Genomic DNA, 20786 nt, shown 5'->3' with positions numbered 1-20786 from the left:
GGTACCCGAAACCGAAACCGAAACCTGTTATAGGTATTTAGGAACCGAAACGATTGATTCCGGTTTCGGTTCTTAAATCCTGGGAACAGTCGGCTCTAGTTCTGGTTTCGGTTCCCAGGATTTGGGCCAATGGGCCAATTTTTTGTTTTTTCTTTATTTTCCCTATTCTGTTCATATTATATTGGTTTTTTTTTTTTTTTAATTTAAATGAAATTCATGTAAATCCTTGTTTAACTTCTTTCATAGAAGCCTAAAGGGCTCAAGTTCAGGTTGATTGGCGTAGTTGTCCCTGTTTTAGCGTATAATTGGTAAGTGAAAGAAAATTTGGTATTGGGACAAGCGTCTAATCGAGATGGTTGAAAAGTAATGTGGCGCATTGCGAGTTTGCGACAACTAATGACTCATTTCTAGACTTATTCACGCAACAAACAGAGAGGGAATGTAGGCCAAGGTTTTGAAAGGTAAAGTGAGTGGGATTTAATGAATTTTGATGCTAAATTTCGTACCAACAAGAGATAACCGGGCAAAGGGAAGTTTGCGAGATAAGTGAATGACATTCAGCTCTCGCGATCGATTCTCTCTTAACACTTTCTAAAACAGGTCAATGTGTTTTTCTCTTAGACTTTATTAATATTGAAATCCCCTGAAACGGAGGTCGTGAGCTCCTTTTATACTTGATTCATCTGATAATGGTTGTATAACACCCACATAAGGGTACGTAATTTAATTTATACTCTTGTATCTTTAGTTGATTTTTGCTTAAGTTATTTTGAGAAAATATGAAGAAAATACTTTAAACTTGCATTAAGTGTAAAATGATATTTTCACTTAAAATTAGTTGAAAAAGTGGGGAGTAAAAAAAGATAGAATTTCATAAAGAATGCAATAAAAATGAGGGTATTATGGTAATTTATTAAGAGACATAGATAAAATTTTAAAGAAAATATAAGGGCAAAATGAGAAATTATATATCATTTTATAAATATGGACCTATACTTTATTACTCAATTATATGTGTATTTCCTTATATATATTTCTAATGAGTTTTATTAATTATTTTACGAGTATATTAACTAAAAAGAAAGTATTACAGGTTAAGAGTGAGTGTTACGGGATTGCTTGAACGCAAAATCCTCTTAGTTAGGATCTAAGTCAACAATTTTTGTATTTGTGACAGCCCGAAACCATGCTACAGTAATCATCTTGTACGAAAAGACAAACGCTGATAGGACCGCACATAGGAGGATCCAGGGCCGTCAGTCTTTGATACACTTTGAGGACGCGTGGTGGAAATCTGACCGCGAGGAATTAGGCACAACGGTGAGAAATGCAGATATTGCACTCAAATCGTTTATCACGACAAATATTATTCGGATTTATTTAGTCCATCCCATGTGATGCCAGAGTGAGTACTGTACATATCATTTTTTTTTACTTTGAAATTTTTTATCTAATGAGACGACAGATTATGGATCTCACTTCCCAATTGATCCAATTAACCTCGTCTCTTTTGAAAAGAAAAAGGTAAAGTTAGAGAACNATACAATAAGTGGTCACTTGGAAGGACTCGAGCATAAAACCTTTGAGTAAACTAAGGTCTTGTCATTCGATCACAAACCAAGTGGTTAGGATCAAAGATTTTTATATGGGGCTTTTTTTTATAGTATTTTCTTAAAAAAGAAAATTATTGGATCAACTTATGAACAAGAAACATTCAAATGAGTAAACCTACTTTGAATATGTATTGAATGTGCATTTAATCACTGTCTTTATGGGTGACCGACTCACCAATTATTTCATACATGCTTGTGGGTTAACCAAATGTTTTATTAATTAATTACAACACCAAAAGTAGGTGTTACTATTTAATTGCTAGCTTTATTGACCATACATGTTTTTTGCAAAACAAAAAACTATATAATAAATTCATATAATTGTAAATATCAAAGTTCTATAAGTGAGAGTTTGGTTTAGGTTAACTAAATCATTGTAAATTAATTGTGTTTAAATTAGGGAGAACAACATTTTCCCACCCAAGGTTTGGAGAAACAACACTTTTCCACCCTTCGTTAGATTCCGTTAGTATTTTCTGTTAATATTTGACTAAAAGACAAAAATACCCTTAAATAGTTTATTATAAATTAAAATTTAGTTAAGTTAAAGCCTTTACTCAAGTGTAAAGATACATTTTTTCCTTTGTTTATTTAATTAATTAGGAATATTAACTATTAAGATTTTCTATGTTAATTAATAAAAATGAAAAACATTATATTAGTAGATTATTGAATAATAGTAATGAGATATTACGACATTATAAATAAATAAATAAATATTAAGCTCATTTAATTTTAAACAATTTCATAGTATTACTCTTAACTTTTTAGTTGGGGTTAACTGTTTTTTCTTTTTTGACTTTTTAATATCTTACTTTTTGGCTAATTCAAAAATAAAAAAAAATTTATAAAGTCAAATCTTTAAGGGTATTTTCGTCTTTTCAGTCAAATATTAACAAAAAACATAACAGATTTTGACGAAGGATGGGAAAGTATCATTTTGAAACTTGACGGGTGAGAAAGTGTCATTTTGCCAAACCTTGGGTGGGAAAAATCGTTCTCCCTTTAAATTAACATTGATTTGGTGCACATAGGTCAAAGGTGTTAGTGGAAAAAATGGTTGAACAACTTAATCCGCCCACGCAATAAATCAAAGTATATGGTTAGTTTTTAAATTATATAATCAATTTCAAAAAAATTCAAGTATAATTTTTTATTTATGAATTTTTTCTAATAATGGGGTATCGTTACTATCATAAGCCATTTATTATATGACTGTGGATTCAACAGTGATTGCAGCATTACTCAAAATAGTAATAATACTCTTCTCAAATAAAATCCCAAATTTTTCATCCCAAATAATGTGTATTGGCATTTACATATCATTTTATGCCTCAGCTCATCATTCACACATCAAAGCCACATTAGGAACGCATCATTTGAGATAAGAAATTTGAAATATCCTTTAGGAATAATCATATTATTCTACTCAAAATAGCCCATATGGTTAAGACAAATTAGGGATAGTGTAGATAGATACACGGTCTTAAGTTCGATTCCTCATCTGGGCATCCACGATTTAAACTAGTTTCTATCGAAGATTAGTCGAGGTGTACATAAGTTGTTTGAATACCTTGATTAAAAAATATATATATTATTCTACTCAAAATGAGGTTGTGAATAATGAATAAACAAGGGGTCAAAAAAGGAAAAGAAGAAGCAATTAGGATGACAAACTTTTGCCCTAAAACAAAAGATCAAAGGTGTTGGATAGGTCAAAAATGTTGTAAAAAGCAATTCCAATTGCTCATCCAATTTCTGTCACATTCATTATGAGAAATTAAATATTATTGAATTTCACTGTCATTGCCTTGGATGTCATGGGCCCAAAGGAAAGCAACTTTGTCGTCATTATTCAGAGTAAATATTCTCTCCCACCCAAGGTTTGCTATAATGACACTTTTCCACCCAAAAAATTTCCAAATACCATTTTATTACCTAAAATTTATATTTTGTGCATTATCTAGAATACACTTTCTGATTTAGTGGTGAACAGAGAGTAAACTCCATTCGGATTGTTGGGGTTTTTAAAGAGAAGATATTGATGAATCTTTTGGTGGTAGAAGATTGGATTTTGGTAGTTGGAATTTGTCAAAATTTGGCTTGGGATGGGCGACTGCGCGTTCCATAAATCGCTCTATTGTTGGCTATTGGCAAGATAGGCAGGTGCAGGATTTGAGGGGTTTTGATGAGTAATGATTGGGAAAAAGAATGGTGGTGGTGTGTGATCCAACGATATTGGAATCGGTTGGTGATTGGTCGGAATATAAATTTTGGGTAGTAAATTGGTATTTTAAAACTTTTTAAGTAGAAAAGTGTAAAAAAAGTTTAGTCTCATTATTTATTTGATTATTTTGGAAACATATTAAATGGCCCATCCCCATACTCCTTGCATTTACCACTTATCACATCCTGTCTTCATTTTATGCATGTACCAGAGAAAATGTTTTGATTATTATTAATATTATTATTGAACCTAATTAATACGTCATAATTCAATATATATGAAGAGAAACGGCCTTTCCTAATCCTCTCACTTATCCCCATCCACTCTATACCAAACGGAGCTCTCTATATTTTCTTCCTGCACTCTTCTTCTTCATTGCTATGGCTTCCACTCAGCCAGAAGTAGCCTATGATTTTTCTCCCATGCTCATAGTTTACAAAGATGGCAAAGTAAACCGGCTCACCGGAAACGACGTCGTGCCCACATCTCTTGATCCCAAAACGAACGTCGAATCCAAAGACCTTGTATATTCATCAGAAAATGGTCTCACCGTCAGGCTTTACATCCCCAAAAACGTCTCTCAAAACCAAAAACTTCCTCTTCTTGTTTACATCCACGGCGGAGGCTTCTGCATCGAGTCCCCCTTCTCCCCTCTCTACCACAATTACCTCAACTCCTTGGTCGCCGAAGCTAACATCGTCGTCGTCTCAGTTCAATACAGAAGAGCCCCGGAGCATCATCTTCCTTGCGCTTACGACGATTCATGGACTGCCCTCAAATGGGTCGCTTCCCATGTTAACGGATCGGGCCCTGAAGATTGGCTCAACTCTCACGCTGATTTTGAGAAAGTATTTTTCTCTGGCGACAGTGCCGGCGCCAATATAGCGCACAGGATGGGCATAAAACACGGCCTGGAAAAACTTGAAGGCGTCAACGTTGAAGGAATTGTTCTATGTCATCCATATTTCTGGGGCAACGAAGCTGTGGCTAATGAGACAGCTGATGAAAACAAAAGAAAGTTTGTTGGGGCGTTGTGGCGAATTGCGTATCCGGAAACAACCGGGTGCGATGACCCGTGGATAAATCCGGTGGTGGATCCGAACCTGGCGAAGCTGGGGTGCAGGCGGGTTCTGGTTTTTGTGGCGGAGAAGGATTTGCTATGCGCAAGAGGGTGGTATTATCATCAGAAGTTGAAGGAAAGTGGGTGGGGAGGTGACGTGGAGGTTGTGCAGATCAATGGAGAAGAACACGTTTTCCATTTGTTCAATCCTGGTTGTGAAAATGCTAAGGCTATGATGAAGAAAACTGCGGACTTCTACAACAATAATTGATCTTCAGGATGATAAGGCCTGAAAACGGCGGTTGTTTTCAGTAATAAGACATGGTATTGGCAAAATTCAGTTGTATTATCTTTTGCAAAAGAATTTTTAAAGTAAAGGCATGGTATTGGCAAATCCATTAATGGATTTTACTGTATGAAGTTAGCAAAGATGAAAAAAAAAAACAAGGAATTTGGACCCATTGTTAATAAAGTTATTCTCATATCACATCATCAAATGCCATGAAAATTGATTTATTCATTGAAGCTTTCAGTACAGTCTATGCGATTGCATTAAAGCTTAAAAGGAAAATGTTAAAAACCATAATTCTAATACTGAGAGATGCTGATATGGAATGCCAGCAACATTCAGGCCTTCTCTTGAATCTTCTGATTGATGAAAAAACCAATTTGTTTGAGCAAAGCTACAGCATTTTCAGAGCTGGGATTGAACAAATGGAAGACATGATCTTCTCCTTTCGTCTCTATAATCTCCACAACACCTCTCCATTCACTCTCCTTCAACTTCTCATAATAGAACCATCCCCTGTCTCTGTACAAATCCTTCTCAGTAACACAAACCAGCACTCTACAGCTCTCCAGACTCGCCAATTTCGGATCAGCCACAGGATTAAACAACGGATCATCGCACCCACTTGTTGCAGGACATACAAAACGCCAGAATTTCTCTACAAATTCTCTTCTCTCCAAGTGATTGACTTCTGCACCGATCGGTTCACTGCCCCAGAAATACGGATGTATCAAAATAATCCCTGCAACCTTAACACCCTCTGGTTTTTCTTGGCCATATCTCAATCCCATGAAGTGTGCTGTATTAGCACCAGAACTATCACCCGCAAAATAGACCTTTTCAAGATCAGCAAAACTGTTTAGCTAATCTTCAGGACCAGTTCCATTAACATGAGAAGCGACCCATTTAAGGGCGGTCCATGAATCGTCAAAACAAATAGGGACAGGATGCTCCGGCGCTCTTCTGTAGTCACGGAGAGAATTACAATTTAGGGTTTGATATTTGAATTGAAATGGGATATAATGCTACTTTGACATAACTAAGAAGGCAAAATGGTAAATTAGAGACCCCCTAATAGTTGTAAAACTTGCATATATCCCTTGTCAAGCTCAAGTAAGCTCGCTAGTTGCTCAAGCCGANTTTTTTATCGAAAGTATCCATATCAGTTTACACACACCCTAATTACCTTTGGAGTCCTAACGTTAATGAATGGATAAACCTTCTAATAGCCATCCTATTAGCAACTAATTCTCTGGGGTCCTAAAATTAACGATGGGGTAAACTCTTTGGTGGCTACCCCTATTAGCAATTAATCCTTAGAATCTTGAAATTAACGATCGGATAAACTCTCTATTGGTCACCTTTATTAACAATTAAAAGAAATCAAACTCAAAATATCTTGAATAAAATACTCAATAGTCTTTATACCTGACCGGACTCGGGTGGTTTATTTGGATGAATTGTTACCGGTGAGGAAAATTCAACGCAAGTTATGTGTTAAAAAGGACAAGAAATATACATAAATTAATTTTCGAATATTTTCGAGATTCAAAACACGAGATAACGAATATTTTGGCCAGTAGCCACACTGTAGTCAAATATTTGAAATTTCTCGTGCACTTCCGAACCATGGTGTTAAATAAGTCTAACTGGGGATAAGGATATCTGGCCAAATTAAAAGCTTTTACGAGAGAACCAAATAATAAAAATATAATTAATATATTACTATGAATATCTGGTCAATATGATTGCTATATGATTGATGGATACAATATATTATGATTAACAACTTTTTCCCATCCAAGGTTTGCCTTAATGACATTTTCCCACCCAAAGTTTATATTCTGTTAATACTTAAAATACACTTCACTTTCTTAATCAGCATTTGACAAGTTACTAGGAGGCAAGATAAGAGGGATTTTGTAGAGTGGAAGCCAGTGGATCAAATGGTGATGATCGATTGAATATTCCAAGTCGGAATCAACCGAAAATTAATTAAGAACAGAAAACCCTAGCTTTACGATGGTCGATAGTCGGCAAGAAATCAAATGGTGATGACAGAGTGAATTTTTCCCATCGAAATCGGCTAAAATCGGCTTTGAATAGCAACAGAATATTAACTTTGGGCAGAAAAGTGTCATTAAGACAAACCTTGGGTGGGAAAAATTCGTTTACTCAATATATTATCCCCCTCAAGGAAGGCATACACAAAAATTCAGTTGTATTATCTTTTGCAAAAGAATTTTTGAAGTAAAGGCACGGTATTGGCAAATCCATTAATGGATTTTACTGTATGAAGTTAGCAAAGATGACAAAAAAAATAAATAAATAAAGGAATTTGGACCAATAGTTAATAAAGTTATTCTCAATCACATCAAAATTGATTTATTCATTGAAGCTTTCAGTACAGTCTATGCGATTGCATTAAAGCTTAAAAGGAAAATGTTAAAAACCATAATTCTAATACTGAGAGATGCTGCTATAGAATGCCAGCAACAGTCAGGCCTTCTCTTGAATCTTCTGATTGATGAAAAAACCAATTTGTTTGAGCAAAGCTACAGCATTTTCAGAGCTGGGATTGAACAAATGGAAGACATGATCTTCTCCTTTCGTCTCGATAATCTCCACAACACCTCTCCATTCACTCTCCTTCAACTTCTCATAATAGAACCATCCCCTGTCTCTGTACAAATCCTTCTCAGTAACACAAACCAGCACTCTACAGCTCTCCAGACTCGCCAATTTCGGATCAGCCACAGGATTAAACAACGGATCATCGCACCCACTTGTTACAGGACATACAAAACGCCAGAATTTCTCTACAAATTCTCTTCTCTCCAAGTGATTAACCTCTGCACCGATCGGTTCACTGCCCCAGAAGTACGGATGTATCAAAATAATCCGTGCAACCTTAACACCCTCTGGTTTTTCTTGGCCATATCTCAATCCCATGAAGTGTGCTGTATTAGCACCAGAACTATCACCCGCAAAATAGACCTTTTCAAGATCAGCAAAATTGTTTAGCCAATCTTCAGGACCAGTTCCATTAACATGAGAAGCGACCCATTTAAGGGCGGTCCATGAATCGTCAAAACAAATAGGGACAGGATGCTCCGGCGCTCTTCTGTAATCAACCGAGACTGCAATGATGTTGGCTTCATGAACTAAAGCGTTTAAGTAATTATGGTAGGTGGCGGAGAACGGGGTTCCAAAGCAAAAGCAACCGCCGTGAATGTACACAAGAAGAGGGAGTTTTTGATCGGGGTTTCGGATTTTCGGAGCAAAAAGCCTGGCGGATAGACCAGTTTCTGGTGAAAAGACAACATCTTTGGACTCAACAGTGCCGTTTGAAGATGGAGGGAGTATATCAGTTCCCATGAGTCTCTCTACTCGGCCGTCTTTGTATACGCGGATGAAGGGAGAGAAATCATGGGCTAGTTCTTCCATTGCTGGTGAGCTTGAATCCAAATTGAAGTAGAGAAAATGGAGGCCTTCTACCTTTATATAGAAACGAAAAACATTGATGTGCAAGTTCATGGAAATTAATCAGATCAAATTCAGCTAGGTTAGTCTAACTTCTTATTAAAATTCAGTATCTTATTTCTTTACTCAGAATTTCACTATCTCCTTTGGAGAGTTGAAAAGTAGAAAATAAGATAAGATAAATTATTATATAGTCTTGTATATATAACTTTGTTTCACTTTCCTAAAAATTGACTAACTTGAATAAACACATTGAAATGATAAATGTTGTGTGTGATTTAACAGTATAAAAGGTTAGACAACACCTCTCAGCCCCACTTATGGGTGTAATCAAGCCGAATTGAGTCGAGTATTGGGAAGCTCAAGCTCGAGCTCGACTCGGCTTGAACAGTTGGAGCTTGAGCTCGATCTACACAGGCAATTGAGCCAAGCCCAAGTTTGAACTCGAACTCGAGATCGAGCTCGAGCTTCGCTCGATTTACCTGTGTAAAAGTATAATCACAAAATTTTGGCCACCACTTGAAACAAATGGAAGCATACCTCCAGAACAAAATTTTGGGCATCGCTTGAAATTATATTTCCATCTAGAAAATGCAAGAATCAGATTGGATCATGAAGCGAGCAGCGGATTCACAGTCACGGAGAGAATTACAATTTAGGGTTTGATATTTGAATTGAAATGGGATGTAAATGTCACTTTGACATAATTAAGAAAGCAAAATGGTAAATTACAAAGACCCCGTAATAGTTGTAAAACTTGTATATATCCCCTGTCAAGCACGAGTAAGCTCGCCAGTTGCTCGAGCTGAGTATTGGGAAGCTCAAACTCGGCACGCAAGCCACTCAAGGTCGAGCCGAGCCCAAGCTGCTCGCGAGCGGCTCAGCTCGCTTGACACCCCTAATCCCACTTGACTTGCATAGAACCCTTTCAGGTAGGTGAATATTAATTGAAGATATTTAAAAATGTATAATTTTCCATAAACAATTTATATGATTTAACAATATAAATCGTTAGATAACACCTCTCAGTCCAACTTGACTTGCATAAAACCTTTACCACTTACCACATCCTGTCTACCTTTTATTCAGAAATGAAAAACATTAATATGCAAGTTCTTGGAAATTAATCAGATCAAAATCTGCCAGGTTTGTCTGACTTCCTATTAAAATACATTATCTTATGCTTCTGAAACTATTGAATTAACTTACAAATGGAGGTTGCTGGCCTTGAGATCTTTAATACTTAATGGCGCTTTCTTTACTCAGAATTTCACTATGTCCTTTGGAGGGTTGAAAAGTAGAAAATAAGATAAGATAAATTATTATATAGTCTTGTATATATAACTTTGTTTCACTTTCCTAAAAATTTGACTAAGTTGAATAAACAAATTGAAATGATAAATGTTGTGCGTGATTTTATAACGGCTAGATCTGTGCCACCTGTCCATAAACCGTATCAAGATCGAGCGACTAAAATTGTCCCACGTGTCACTCCCACAACGGATGACTTAACCAATAAACTCATCAGTCCTAAGCATGATTATTCTGACTTAAGTATGGGTGAAGGCTAACTCAAATCCGGAATATAGAGAATTATGCTGTGTAATCCACCTCGTAATCTATCAACTTCCAACCACTATTAAAAGTCCTTTATAAAAAGGAGGCATCATCTTCATTTTGAGGATCCTAGAAAAAATATACTTGAGCATAGGGAACCACTTAGGAAGGGCACTAGCTCGCCATTACGGTTTTTAATCTGCTTGTGTGTAGTCCAGACATAAATAACAAGGCAGCAGTAGACGTAGGCTTGGTTTTAACCCGCCTAACCACTTTAAAAATCTCTTGTCTAATCCCGTTGTGAATTTTCTAATCTATTTCAAACTGATTATTTATAATTATGCACACATCCTAACCAATCTCATCTTGGTCGACTGGATACCTCTTACTGTTGCGGATTTTTGTAACAATAATAAACAACACCCTATCCAATATACACAATTCAGAAAGCAATTCAGATAGCACCTGCAATTTAAACAACTAAACTAGAACAGAAATCCGATACATAATTGTTACAAGACTTTTTGGAAAGTAAATAATACTATTCAATAAAATACAATTCAATGCTGATATTTTATGCTTTGTGACGAATATTGATGAATGAAGCAATTTGTTTAAGCAAATCCAAAGCTTTCTCAGAAGTGGGATTCATCAAATGGAACGCATGATCTTTGCCTTTAGACTCCATGATCTCCACCACACCTTCCCATCCACTCTCCTTCAACTTCTCAAAATAGCACCATCCCCTGTCTCTGTAGAAATCCTTTTCGGCAACACAAACTAGAACCCTGGTGTTCTCCAGGCTCGCCCAGTTCGGATCAGCCAGCGGATTAAACAGCGGATCATCGCGCCCAGTTGTCTCAGGACACGCCAAACGCCACAACATCTCTGTAAATTCTATTTTCTCTAAATTATTAGCCTCGGCACCAATGGGCTCATTGCCACCAAAATATGGATGAACCAAAATAATTCCTGCGAGTTTCAGACCTCCAAGTTTCTGTTTTCCATATCTCAAGCCCATGTGGTGTGATATATTACCACCAGCGCTTTCACCACCCAAATAAACATTGTCAAGATCAGCTAGAAAATTTAGCCAATCTTCAGGGCCATCTCCATTAACATGAGAAGCGATCCATTTGAGAGCTGTCCATGAATCGTCATATGCTGCTGGCAGAGGGTGCTCCGGGGCTCTTCGATATTCGACTGAGACTGCAACGACGTTGGCTTCATGGACTAAAGTGTTAAGGTAATTATGGTAGATAGCACAGAACGGGCTCATAAAGCAAAACGCTCCGCCATGGAAGTACACCAGAAGAGGAAGTTTCTGGTTTCGGTTATGGAGTTTTGGGGCGTACAGCCTTACAGATAGACCAATTTCAGGAGAAACCACAACGTCTTTGGATTCAACACCGGTTTTGGGATCAACAGAAGTGGGGATGAACTCAGTGCCCATGAGCCTCTCGACACGGCCTTCTTTGTATATGCGAAAGAAGGGGGAAACGTCATGGACTAGTTCTTCTTCCATGGCTGCAGGATCCATTGCTAAGAGAAAAGAGCAGAAAATATCTTAAGTTTGTTCTTAATTTATGCCTTTGTTGTTTGCTTTTATGCAGATGGAAGACTGAGTTTATGCAATATGGTTTCAAAATTTCAATTTTCATAAACCCCACAAATTGACCGTAATCTACAAAATTTAATACGCTGACTTAACAGTTTATGTCAATATTGACTTTAATTGATGATATTTTGGATACCAGCTCATACTAACAGCAATCTGCCATTATTTCTCTTGAATAAACTATCAGAGAGTTGTAACTGCTTCTGTTTGTTTAATTTTTGAATTTGTATTTTAAGTTGCAATGTACACTTATCTTTAGTGATAAGTTTCTAATCAGTTACAATCTTGAATTTGTTTTTTAAGTTATAGATGTACACTTATCTTTAGTGATAAGTTTCCAATATGTTACAATCTTGTGTATTTATATATTTGCTACCTTAATGAGAAGCCGTCTGGCATATTTCCTCTCCTCTGTTCCTTTGTTTCTCTCATTTATTATATGGTATCAGAGCATTTAATTGCTGCTGTTCTCTTCTCCAGCCACTAGTACCATGACAACAACTAATAATTCCAACTCTCCACCTGTTATTCAAAACACAAATGAACCAAATACATCTCTCATCTCCATCAATGTCGCTGCCCAAGCCCCACTCAAACTCACCACAACCAATTACATTTCTTGGAAACTTCAATTCCACACTCTCTTTGTCGGCTATGACCTCTTAGGATATATAGATGGATCCAAACCTTGTCCACCCTTCACTATCACTCAAAACGACACCACTGTACCAAATCCTACTCGCACTACTTGGATTAGACAAGACCAACTGATTCTTAATGCTTTAGTTGGATCTCTTTCTCCCACACTTATCCCGTTCATTGCTAAAGCTGAAACATCAGCAGAAGCTTGGTTGATCCTAGCAAACACATATGCCAAGCCATCTCGAGGGCGCCTCAGCAGTAAAAATCAAATAAAAATCTAACCAAGGGTCTCAAACTGTACAGAGTTTCTTCAATGGGTGAAGTGTCGGGCTGATGAACTTGCTATTCTTGGGGCACCAATGGATGAAGATGAGCTCACAGACAAAATTCTTGATGGTCTTGGGGAGACTATAAGAGCTTATACGTGCAGTTCAAGCCTGGATACCATATCATGTTTGATGAGCTCCACGAAAAGCTTCTAAATTTTGAAGCGTCTCTTCAAGGCTACAAATCTGAACCCTCTCATTTCCCAGCCTCAGCAAATCCTGCAAATCGTAACACTACAGGTTGGCGTCCCTCTTTCAACTATGGTAACACCAACAACAATTGGCGTCCATCAACACACTCTGGTAACAACAATACAGGTTGGCGTCCTTCACCCAATACCAACAATCACTCCCCCGCGTTTCTAACGCTGGACAAAACTCGTCCTCTAGCCAACGACCTCCCTCCGACCTTATCTTGGTTATTGCCAGATATGTGGACTACAGGGGCACACTGCCAAGAGATGTCCCTCTTTTCGCTTGGTGCCAAATAACCCCAATACAACTCCTGTTGCACCAGTGAACAGCACTAGACACCATGGCAACCTCGAGCTCATTTTGCAGCCAACACTACTCCTACCCTCCGCAATGGCTACTGGACAGTGGTGCTTCATCATGTCACTGCTGACCTGAGCAATCTCTCTCTCCACACACCTTACAATGGTTCAGATGACATTATGATTGCGATGGATCGAGTCTTCCTATAACTCACACTGGTTCTACATCTTTACCACTCATAACACATCATTTAAATTAGACAATGTTTTGTGTGTCCCTAGCATGAAAAAGAATCTAATTTCCATTTCTCAATTTTGTACATCAAACAATGTCTCTGTTGAATTCTTACCATCCTCTTTTCATGTGAAGGAACTTCGCACGGGGCGCATCCTTTTGAAGGGTCACACGAAGGATGGGGTGTATGAATGGCCGTTCCCTCTTCCCCAACATCTCCATTAGTAGCCTTTTCTGTGTCAAACTTCTTCATCTGAGTGGCATAATAGATTAGGCCATCCTGCATTCCCATTTTAAACATATTGTTTCGCATTATCAGTTAGAATTGTCTTCCTCTCTAATATAAACCACCGCCTAACCCAATCTGCCATTAATTCTCTTGAATAAACCACCACCGCTCGATAGAACACACAAAGATGTAACATGGTCTCTCAAAAGAAAAATCTAATATAATCTCCTAAGCTCGAGTCCCTTTAAGAGTAAAGAGCAAGAGAATGATCTAAATGGTTTTTTGAGTTTGAGTCTCTATAGTTTAGTGTATATTATGTAGGCCCTAGACACATTCGTGTTGTCGTTTCAGAGCATTTTGTCTTGTATCTATATATATCATAAATAATGAAGAAAGAGTTCTTCAATTCATATATGTAAATTGCTTCCTTTATTCAGTCATGCATTTAAAATAAAGTATGTATATGAATTGTCCAGATGATCGAAAAGGGTTCCCTACGGAAGCAATATAAATTTGGCGCACTATATTGCACAGTAGGCATACCAGATGCTTCCGAAAGATATCATGAGTTGATTAAGTACGGATGACAATGATAGTCATGTCACTGGGGCATTGGTATGGATTAACGGTTGGAACTGTTTTTCGAACGTGACTGAATAACGACAAATCACTTGGAAAAGCATGTGTCAATGATTTATCGTTGGTTTATTCAGTGCACGATGTGTCCTTTGACCTGAGACATTGTAGTCAGATCCGCTATGGATGCGTATGGTTCATACGGTGTATAAGTACGAGACTAATCATGTTTCATACAATAAAACCTATTTGGTCATGCGTTGTTCATATGCGGAAATGACGATGGTCAAGAGGGGATCCATTGACTCGAAATATAGGATCGGAGTACCGCTGACTCCATCTGGATTCGAGTTCCTAGACGAACATCGATAATGTCGGAAAACTGAATCTCTGGCCAGAGTCTATTATTATCATACAAAAGTAAGTTTGTGATGACAAGTTTCGGACATATTGATCGACAATTCGGTAGAAGATCGAGTTTAGGATTTTGACGTTCCATGAATCCATACTCGATTAGGATATCTCAATGGAGGGACTTTACCTCATGGTAGTATGTCTGAAATGGGTTTGATGAAGTATTTCTTCATCGGGTTAGGGACTATAACACATTGCTAGATGTTTACCATAGCTTGGGTCTCCGCCAGGTTTCTGGATTCATCCAGACCCGCTCACGGCTAATCCACGGTGGACCTACATGTCACACCAATGCCTTGAGAAGTTAGAGAAGGATGAGAGAGAGAAATGATTATCCGAAGAGGCTAGCACCTCCGAGGGTAATAACGGGATTTCTATAATAATAGTTACTAGAAATCATTTGTGACATTTTAAGGGTTAAAATGGTCAAGCAATAATTATTAATATTTTATATCTTAAAGTGTTAAGATTAATGAGATGAACAAAAATAACCTTTTAATAGTTAAAGGGTAAAAAGGGGTAAATTTTTGGGTTGTTAATGTAAACTAGTTTGTTAACATGGGCCCTTGAATAATTTTGATTATTCAAAGGGTAGCATATTAAATTCGTGGGGTCCCTTTTAAAATAAGATTTTATTGGGCTTGGAAGTGAAAAATAAATAATTGCAATATTGCTCAAGTATATATAAGCAAAAGGTTGCATTTTTGTTCATTCTTGAGTAGTTCAGAAAAACAAAACAAAAACACAACCAAACTCTCTCTCAAACCCAAGGCCACTCTCTAATCTCTCAAGGTGGTGTTAAAGTGTGGAGGTTTCATTCTTTTGAACCAATCTTCATCATCCAAAGCAAAGGGTAGGTATAATCTCTTTTCCAAGCTTTGCTTGAAAACCGGTTTTAGAATCCCGCCTTTCATGCTTTCATTCTCCATCTCCACCACTCTTCATGCATGCTGATTCTTTCACATAGTTGCTAATGGAGAGCCATTGAGCTCGTATGACGATAGTTCTAGCGTCCCAAGAAATTAACTGAGAGCCGTAAACTGGTCTAGACACTCCGATCATAAAAAAAAATCTCTTGAATAAATTTCAATAGTACTATGTATTACTTTGAAATATAGTATTACTGTTGAATCTTCAAATCACAAATTACTTTGATCACAGAATAAGGGGATTGAATAACTAATTGCCTATCAGTAAATACGGGTACGGCAAAAAAACGGTACGAGAATTTTACGGGTATAATACGTAAATGGTGAAAATACGTTTTATAAAATTCGGTCATAAAATTCGAGACTGAAAAAATACGATTCGGATATATACGGTTTTAATACGACACATTGTCAATAATACGTTTTGAAAAATACGGCAATAGCAATCTTGGTTTTAGCACTTTTCAAAACATCCCAATAAATAATCCATTTTGGTCGACCCTACAATTTATTTTTCTTTTTATTTAAAGTATATTTGAACAATAACTAAGACTAGTATTTTTATCCGTAATTTTATAGCTACGCATACAAAATTTGGATTCCAATTATATAGTTGTTTTATTTTCTGAATTTTATGTTCTGAATTTAATGTAGTGCATTCAAAGGTCAATAATAATAGTGTTATGAAATCTAAACATGACAGAGTGCACATGGGTTTACAATTTGCGTTGGTGTTGGTTGCAAGCTGATGGTTTGTTGTTTTTTTTTCTTCTTCTTTAAGTATCTGCCAATTCCAAATCCAAGCCCGACAATATTATTTTTATGAATTCATGCTTTTCTTTTGCAGTTTTGCCTTTACCTTTTGCTTTCATAGATGTCTTTAGTCTTTTCATTTTGACCCATACAATACAAACAACAGAACTAAATGAAATATTGTTAAAACAGATACCAAATATAACTCCACAAGTTTCATCAAACATATTTCAAACAAATCTATCAATCCACCACATAACAAATCCATCAATCCACCAGTCCCTATTACTACTACTCACACACCAGCACAAACACAAACAAATCACCAACATCACGATTCAAAGAGAGTTAAAAGAGAAGAGAAGAAGTGTGTAGCTTGAGGCTTGAAGATTGAAGTCTTGGACTTAAAGCTTGGAGAGATTTTCAAAGAAAGAGAAGAAGAGATCAAGACTCAAAGAGTCAAGAGATAAGAAAAAAGAGTTATTATTGAAGATTTAAGAAGAGATGAGATTGTGAAGAGAGAACCGAGGAGAGGAAAGATTTTCTTTAATTTTAGTCAAAGCCAACCAAAACGACGTCGTTTTGCCTTAACATTTAATTATTTTTTTGTCTGCAAAAATTCGGCAAAAATTCGCGTATAATTCGCAAATTATACGGATAGGGTATATAATTCGCGAATTATACGGCAGCCCTAATAAAATACTGAGTTCGCGTTTTATACGGGAATTATACGGCTAGGACTCCGGAAGAATTCGCGTATAAAACGCGAATTTACTAACTAGGCTAATATGACGAGGACAAGCCCAATATTTTTCATACCAAGTGCTGTTGACTAATCCAGCCCTTATTTATTGTGTTCAATGATATATTTTGAGTACATTTACTTCAAGAGAATAGTCTTCAACAAGAATTGGAGAAGGAAAATAAAATTTATCTTCGATTAGTAACCCATTACTAGAGCCAACGGTGGGCTGTATCAGCCCATAGCACGATACGGCCCAACACGAAAAAAGCACGACACGACATGAAAATATGCGGGCCGTGCCATGGGCCTTAAAAAAAAAAGACCATGGGCAGGCATGGCATGACACGAAAAAAATAAAATTAATAGCTATTTTTAAAAATAGTAGTTATCTCTTTGCAAGGGGGTAACGACTATTTTAAACTTAAAATCGTGTTGCTAAAGTCATTATGTGTATGAAAGATTGGGTGACGGCATATTTCGAGCTTCAAAATCGTGTTGCTGAAGATATATTTGAAGATTTTAAGAATTTAGAAATTAATGAAAATGAATATGCATACTAATTTTTAATTCTAATTTCTAAGTTTGTATTTGTAATTTATAATTATAACTTATAAATAATGAAAAGTGTTGAAATTCAATTAATATTTCAATATCTTATTATTTTATTATATTTCATAGTGATTATATATTTTAATTAATATAAATACAAAATGTCACTAAATATAACATATAAAATATTTTTATAATAATTATTAATAATAAATCAAAATTACTATAATTTATAAATATTAAAATAGATTATTTTCACAAAGCATGTTGGCCAGCCCAAGGCACGACATGATATATAACGGGTCGTGCCGTGGGCTGGACCACATGCTTTGTGAAAATAAGTCGTGCCGTGGGCCTTCAAATTTCATGGGCCAACAGGTCACAAAACTGTGCGGGCCTTGGCACGGCACGATGGGCTTTGAAATTTTAGGCACGACACGGCCCACCGCCACCTCTACCCATTACAAGTCTTTATCTCTTCAGGTTAAAACTTTGATCAGAAGATGATATGGTCCAATCTAAGAAACAGTTTGTAATTTGATAAAGAGTAAATCACTTTTTCCCACCCAAGGTTTGCCTTAATGACACTTTCCCAATGCAAAAGTTTCAAATACTATTTTCTTAATTAAAGTTTATATTTTGTTACGACCCAAAACCGATTTCGGCGCAGAAAATTCTCTCCCTCACCACAATTTGAACCTCCGGTCTTCTCTCTACAAAATACTTCTCACTCTAGCACCTAATTTCTTGCATATTGCTAGCCATTGTAAAGCTAAAGTTTTCTATTCTTAGACGATTTCCAGTTGATTCCAATAACGAATATTTAATCGGTCATCACTATTCGATCCACCGGCCTCCACTTTACAAAACCCCTCTCACTCTGGCTCTTGCTAACTTGCCAAATGTTAATTAAGAAAGTAAAGTGGATTTTGGATATTTACGGAATATGAACTTTGGATGGGAAAGTGTCATTAAGGCAAACCTTGAGTGGGAAAACTGGTTTACTCTTTGATAAAAGACAAAATTTGTTTGAGCATAGTGACACCATTTTCACAAATGGGATTTATCAAATAAAAGCCCAGGCCCACTCCTTTAAACTCCCATAATCTCCACAACACCTCTCCATCCACATTCCTTCCCAACTTCTCATAATACAGCCATCCCCTGTCCTTTCAACAAATCCTTTTCGCCAAACATCTCCAGGGGAGCTCGCTGGGTTCAAATCAGTTTCTGGTGATAACACCAGGCATTTTGATTGGACACTGCTTTTTGGATCAAAAGATTAGGAGCAACAATATGATGTTCATCAGAATAAAGGAATAAGTATTAAGAAACAAAGTGTCTGTAAAGAGTATTCACCCAAATTGTTCTTTTCATGAAAACAACCCCAGGTTACAACAACGTCTCAACAATTATAACTATCACTAGGTGGTTCAGCGGTCAACTAGAATTTTTGGGTATATTATTCAAGAGGTCCTGAATTCGATCCACTTGGGTTACTAACAGAGGTGACAACTAAAGGGATTTACTCGACTATCAACTTTCGAACCCAAAAGATTAGTTAAGGTGTGCGTAAACTAACCGGACAATCCCTTCAATCAAAAAAAAAAAAAAAAAAAAAACCTCAACAATTATTCTTCTTTCATGAAAGAAACAAATCTTTGGATAAGAGTTACAGCCTTCTCATTACTGAGATTCTCCATGTGAAAACAATGGTCTTCTCCTTCATTTTCCAAGATCTCTGCACTTCCTTTCCATCCACTTTCTTTCAGTTCCTGGTAATAATTTCTTCCCACTACATTTAAATGATCTTTTTCAGCCACAAATATCAACACCCTTTTACTCCCAAGCCTTGCCAGATCTTCTGCACTCGGTTTCAGCCTAGGGTCCTGCAACCGACCGTTAGATGGACACATGTAAAGCCACATTTGATCATCGTCTGTCCCTCCAAAATACGGATGCACCAAAACCATACCCGCCACGTTCACTCCGGGTAACCCGAGTGTCCCGATCCGAACAGCTAGATTGTGCGAGATGTTCCCTCCGGCACTCTCTCCACCTATAAAAACCCGTCCTAAATCAGCATGCTCATTCAACCATGACTCGGGTCCATTCCCATTTACATGACCCGCCACCCACTGGAGTCCGGCCCATGAGTCCTCGTAACATGCGGGTATGGGTCGATCCGGGAACAACCCGTATTCGACCGACACAGTGATTACGTCTGCTTCAGCCGTCAACAAAGTGAGGTACTTTGAATGAATTGGAGAGAAAGCTGATTCGAAGCAGAACCCACCTCCATGGACATGGTAAAGAACCGGGAATTTCCGGGTCGAATCACGGATCTTGGGCAAGAAAATACGAGCTGAAACAGCGGGTTGTGATGATATTTCAACATCTTTAATTCGAACCCCGGTTACCGGGTCATCCGACGGAGGGATCTTTTCGGTGGACCGGAACTTCTCGATCCGGCCATCTTTGTAAACTCTGAAGAAGCGAAACTCATGAGCTACTTCGTTCGGATCAATTGGATTTGGGTGATGACCAGATGTGACTGAACTATTATGAATGTGAGTTCTAGAGCTAGTACTGACTGAAGATCCAGAAGACGCCATTTTTGATAGAGAAGTGATGGGTGTTGACCAGTTAACATAAACGGCGGCTTTGAAGCTGTATCTTCTGCATAATGCTGATGAAAAATGGTTAAGAAAAAGAGACGCCATGTGCCCAGATTGAAAGATTGAGAATGAGAAAGGAGGAGAGGAGAATGAGAAGTGGCAGCTAGTGTTTTAGATGCCAATAATGCTTGAGTTACCGATAAAGGTACCGATTTGACATACTGATTAAGTTAAAATTTGAGATTTTGAGAATTGGGCAAGTGCATCGGTATGTGAAAATCGGTAATTTACTCGGTAAACGTAGTATTACTGTTTAGATGCAGATGAGTTTTACTTCTCTTTACTATTATTATATTATTTTTCTTTGGTTTATAACTGGGTTGTCCGTTGTTGGAGTCAGTTTACGTACACCGTCACTACTTAGACCTT

General features: G+C 37.2%; 4 protein-coding genes and 1 pseudogene across 4 annotated transcripts; 1 reads left to right on the top strand and 4 right to left on the bottom strand.

Moving 5' to 3' along the window:
* The first annotated feature begins 4138 nt into the window (after positions 1–4138).
* LOC116118496 (probable carboxylesterase 12) lies at positions 4139–5219 on the top strand. The gene has a single exon (XM_031404481.1). It carries the CDS (start codon positions 4221–4223, stop codon positions 5169–5171), a length of 951 nt encoding a protein of 316 aa, XP_031260341.1. The 5' UTR covers positions 4139–4220; the 3' UTR covers positions 5172–5219.
* Positions 5220–5492: 273 nt separating this feature from the next.
* LOC116118473 lies at positions 5493–6820 on the bottom strand (annotated as a pseudogene).
* A 750-nt stretch (positions 6821–7570) lies between these two features.
* Positions 7571–8745, bottom strand: LOC116118506 (probable carboxylesterase 2). The gene has a single exon (XM_031404488.1). The coding sequence runs from the start codon at positions 8724–8726 to the stop codon at positions 7689–7691; it is 1038 nt and encodes a 345-aa protein (XP_031260348.1). The 5' UTR covers positions 8727–8745; the 3' UTR covers positions 7571–7688.
* Positions 8746–10700: 1955 nt separating this feature from the next.
* On the bottom strand, positions 10701–11772 carry LOC116118467 (probable carboxylesterase 5). The gene has a single exon (XM_031404456.1). It carries the CDS (start codon positions 11767–11769, stop codon positions 10804–10806), a length of 966 nt encoding a protein of 321 aa, XP_031260316.1. The 5' UTR covers positions 11770–11772; the 3' UTR covers positions 10701–10803.
* Positions 11773–19362: 7590 nt separating this feature from the next.
* On the bottom strand, positions 19363–20462 carry LOC116118472 (2-hydroxyisoflavanone dehydratase-like). The gene has a single exon (XM_031404460.1). The coding sequence runs from the start codon at positions 20460–20462 to the stop codon at positions 19371–19373; it is 1092 nt and encodes a 363-aa protein (XP_031260320.1). The 3' UTR covers positions 19363–19370.
* Positions 20463–20786: the final 324 nt, after the last annotated feature.

The sequence above is a fragment of the Pistacia vera genome, unplaced genomic scaffold, assembly GCF_008641045.1.
Source record: "Pistacia vera cultivar Batoury unplaced genomic scaffold, PisVer_v2 Contig846, whole genome shotgun sequence".
Lineage (NCBI taxonomy): Eukaryota > Viridiplantae > Streptophyta > Magnoliopsida > Sapindales > Anacardiaceae > Pistacia > Pistacia vera.
Note: the sequence above shows the minus strand (reverse complement) of the source record. Positions and strands in the feature narration are given on the sequence as shown.

What these genes read in the sequence shown, in the direction of transcription:
- LOC116118496 (XM_031404481.1), top strand. Translation starts at nt 4,221, where the DNA reads ATGGCTTCCACTCAGCCAGAAGTAGCCTATGATTTTTCTCCCATGCTC.
- LOC116118506 (XM_031404488.1), bottom strand. Translation starts at nt 8,726, where the DNA reads ATGAACTTGCACATCAATGTTTTTCGTTTCTATATAAAGGTAGAAGGC.
- LOC116118467 (XM_031404456.1), bottom strand. Translation starts at nt 11,769, where the DNA reads ATGGATCCTGCAGCCATGGAAGAAGAACTAGTCCATGACGTTTCCCCC.
- LOC116118472 (XM_031404460.1), bottom strand. Translation starts at nt 20,462, where the DNA reads ATGGCGTCTCTTTTTCTTAACCATTTTTCATCAGCATTATGCAGAAGA.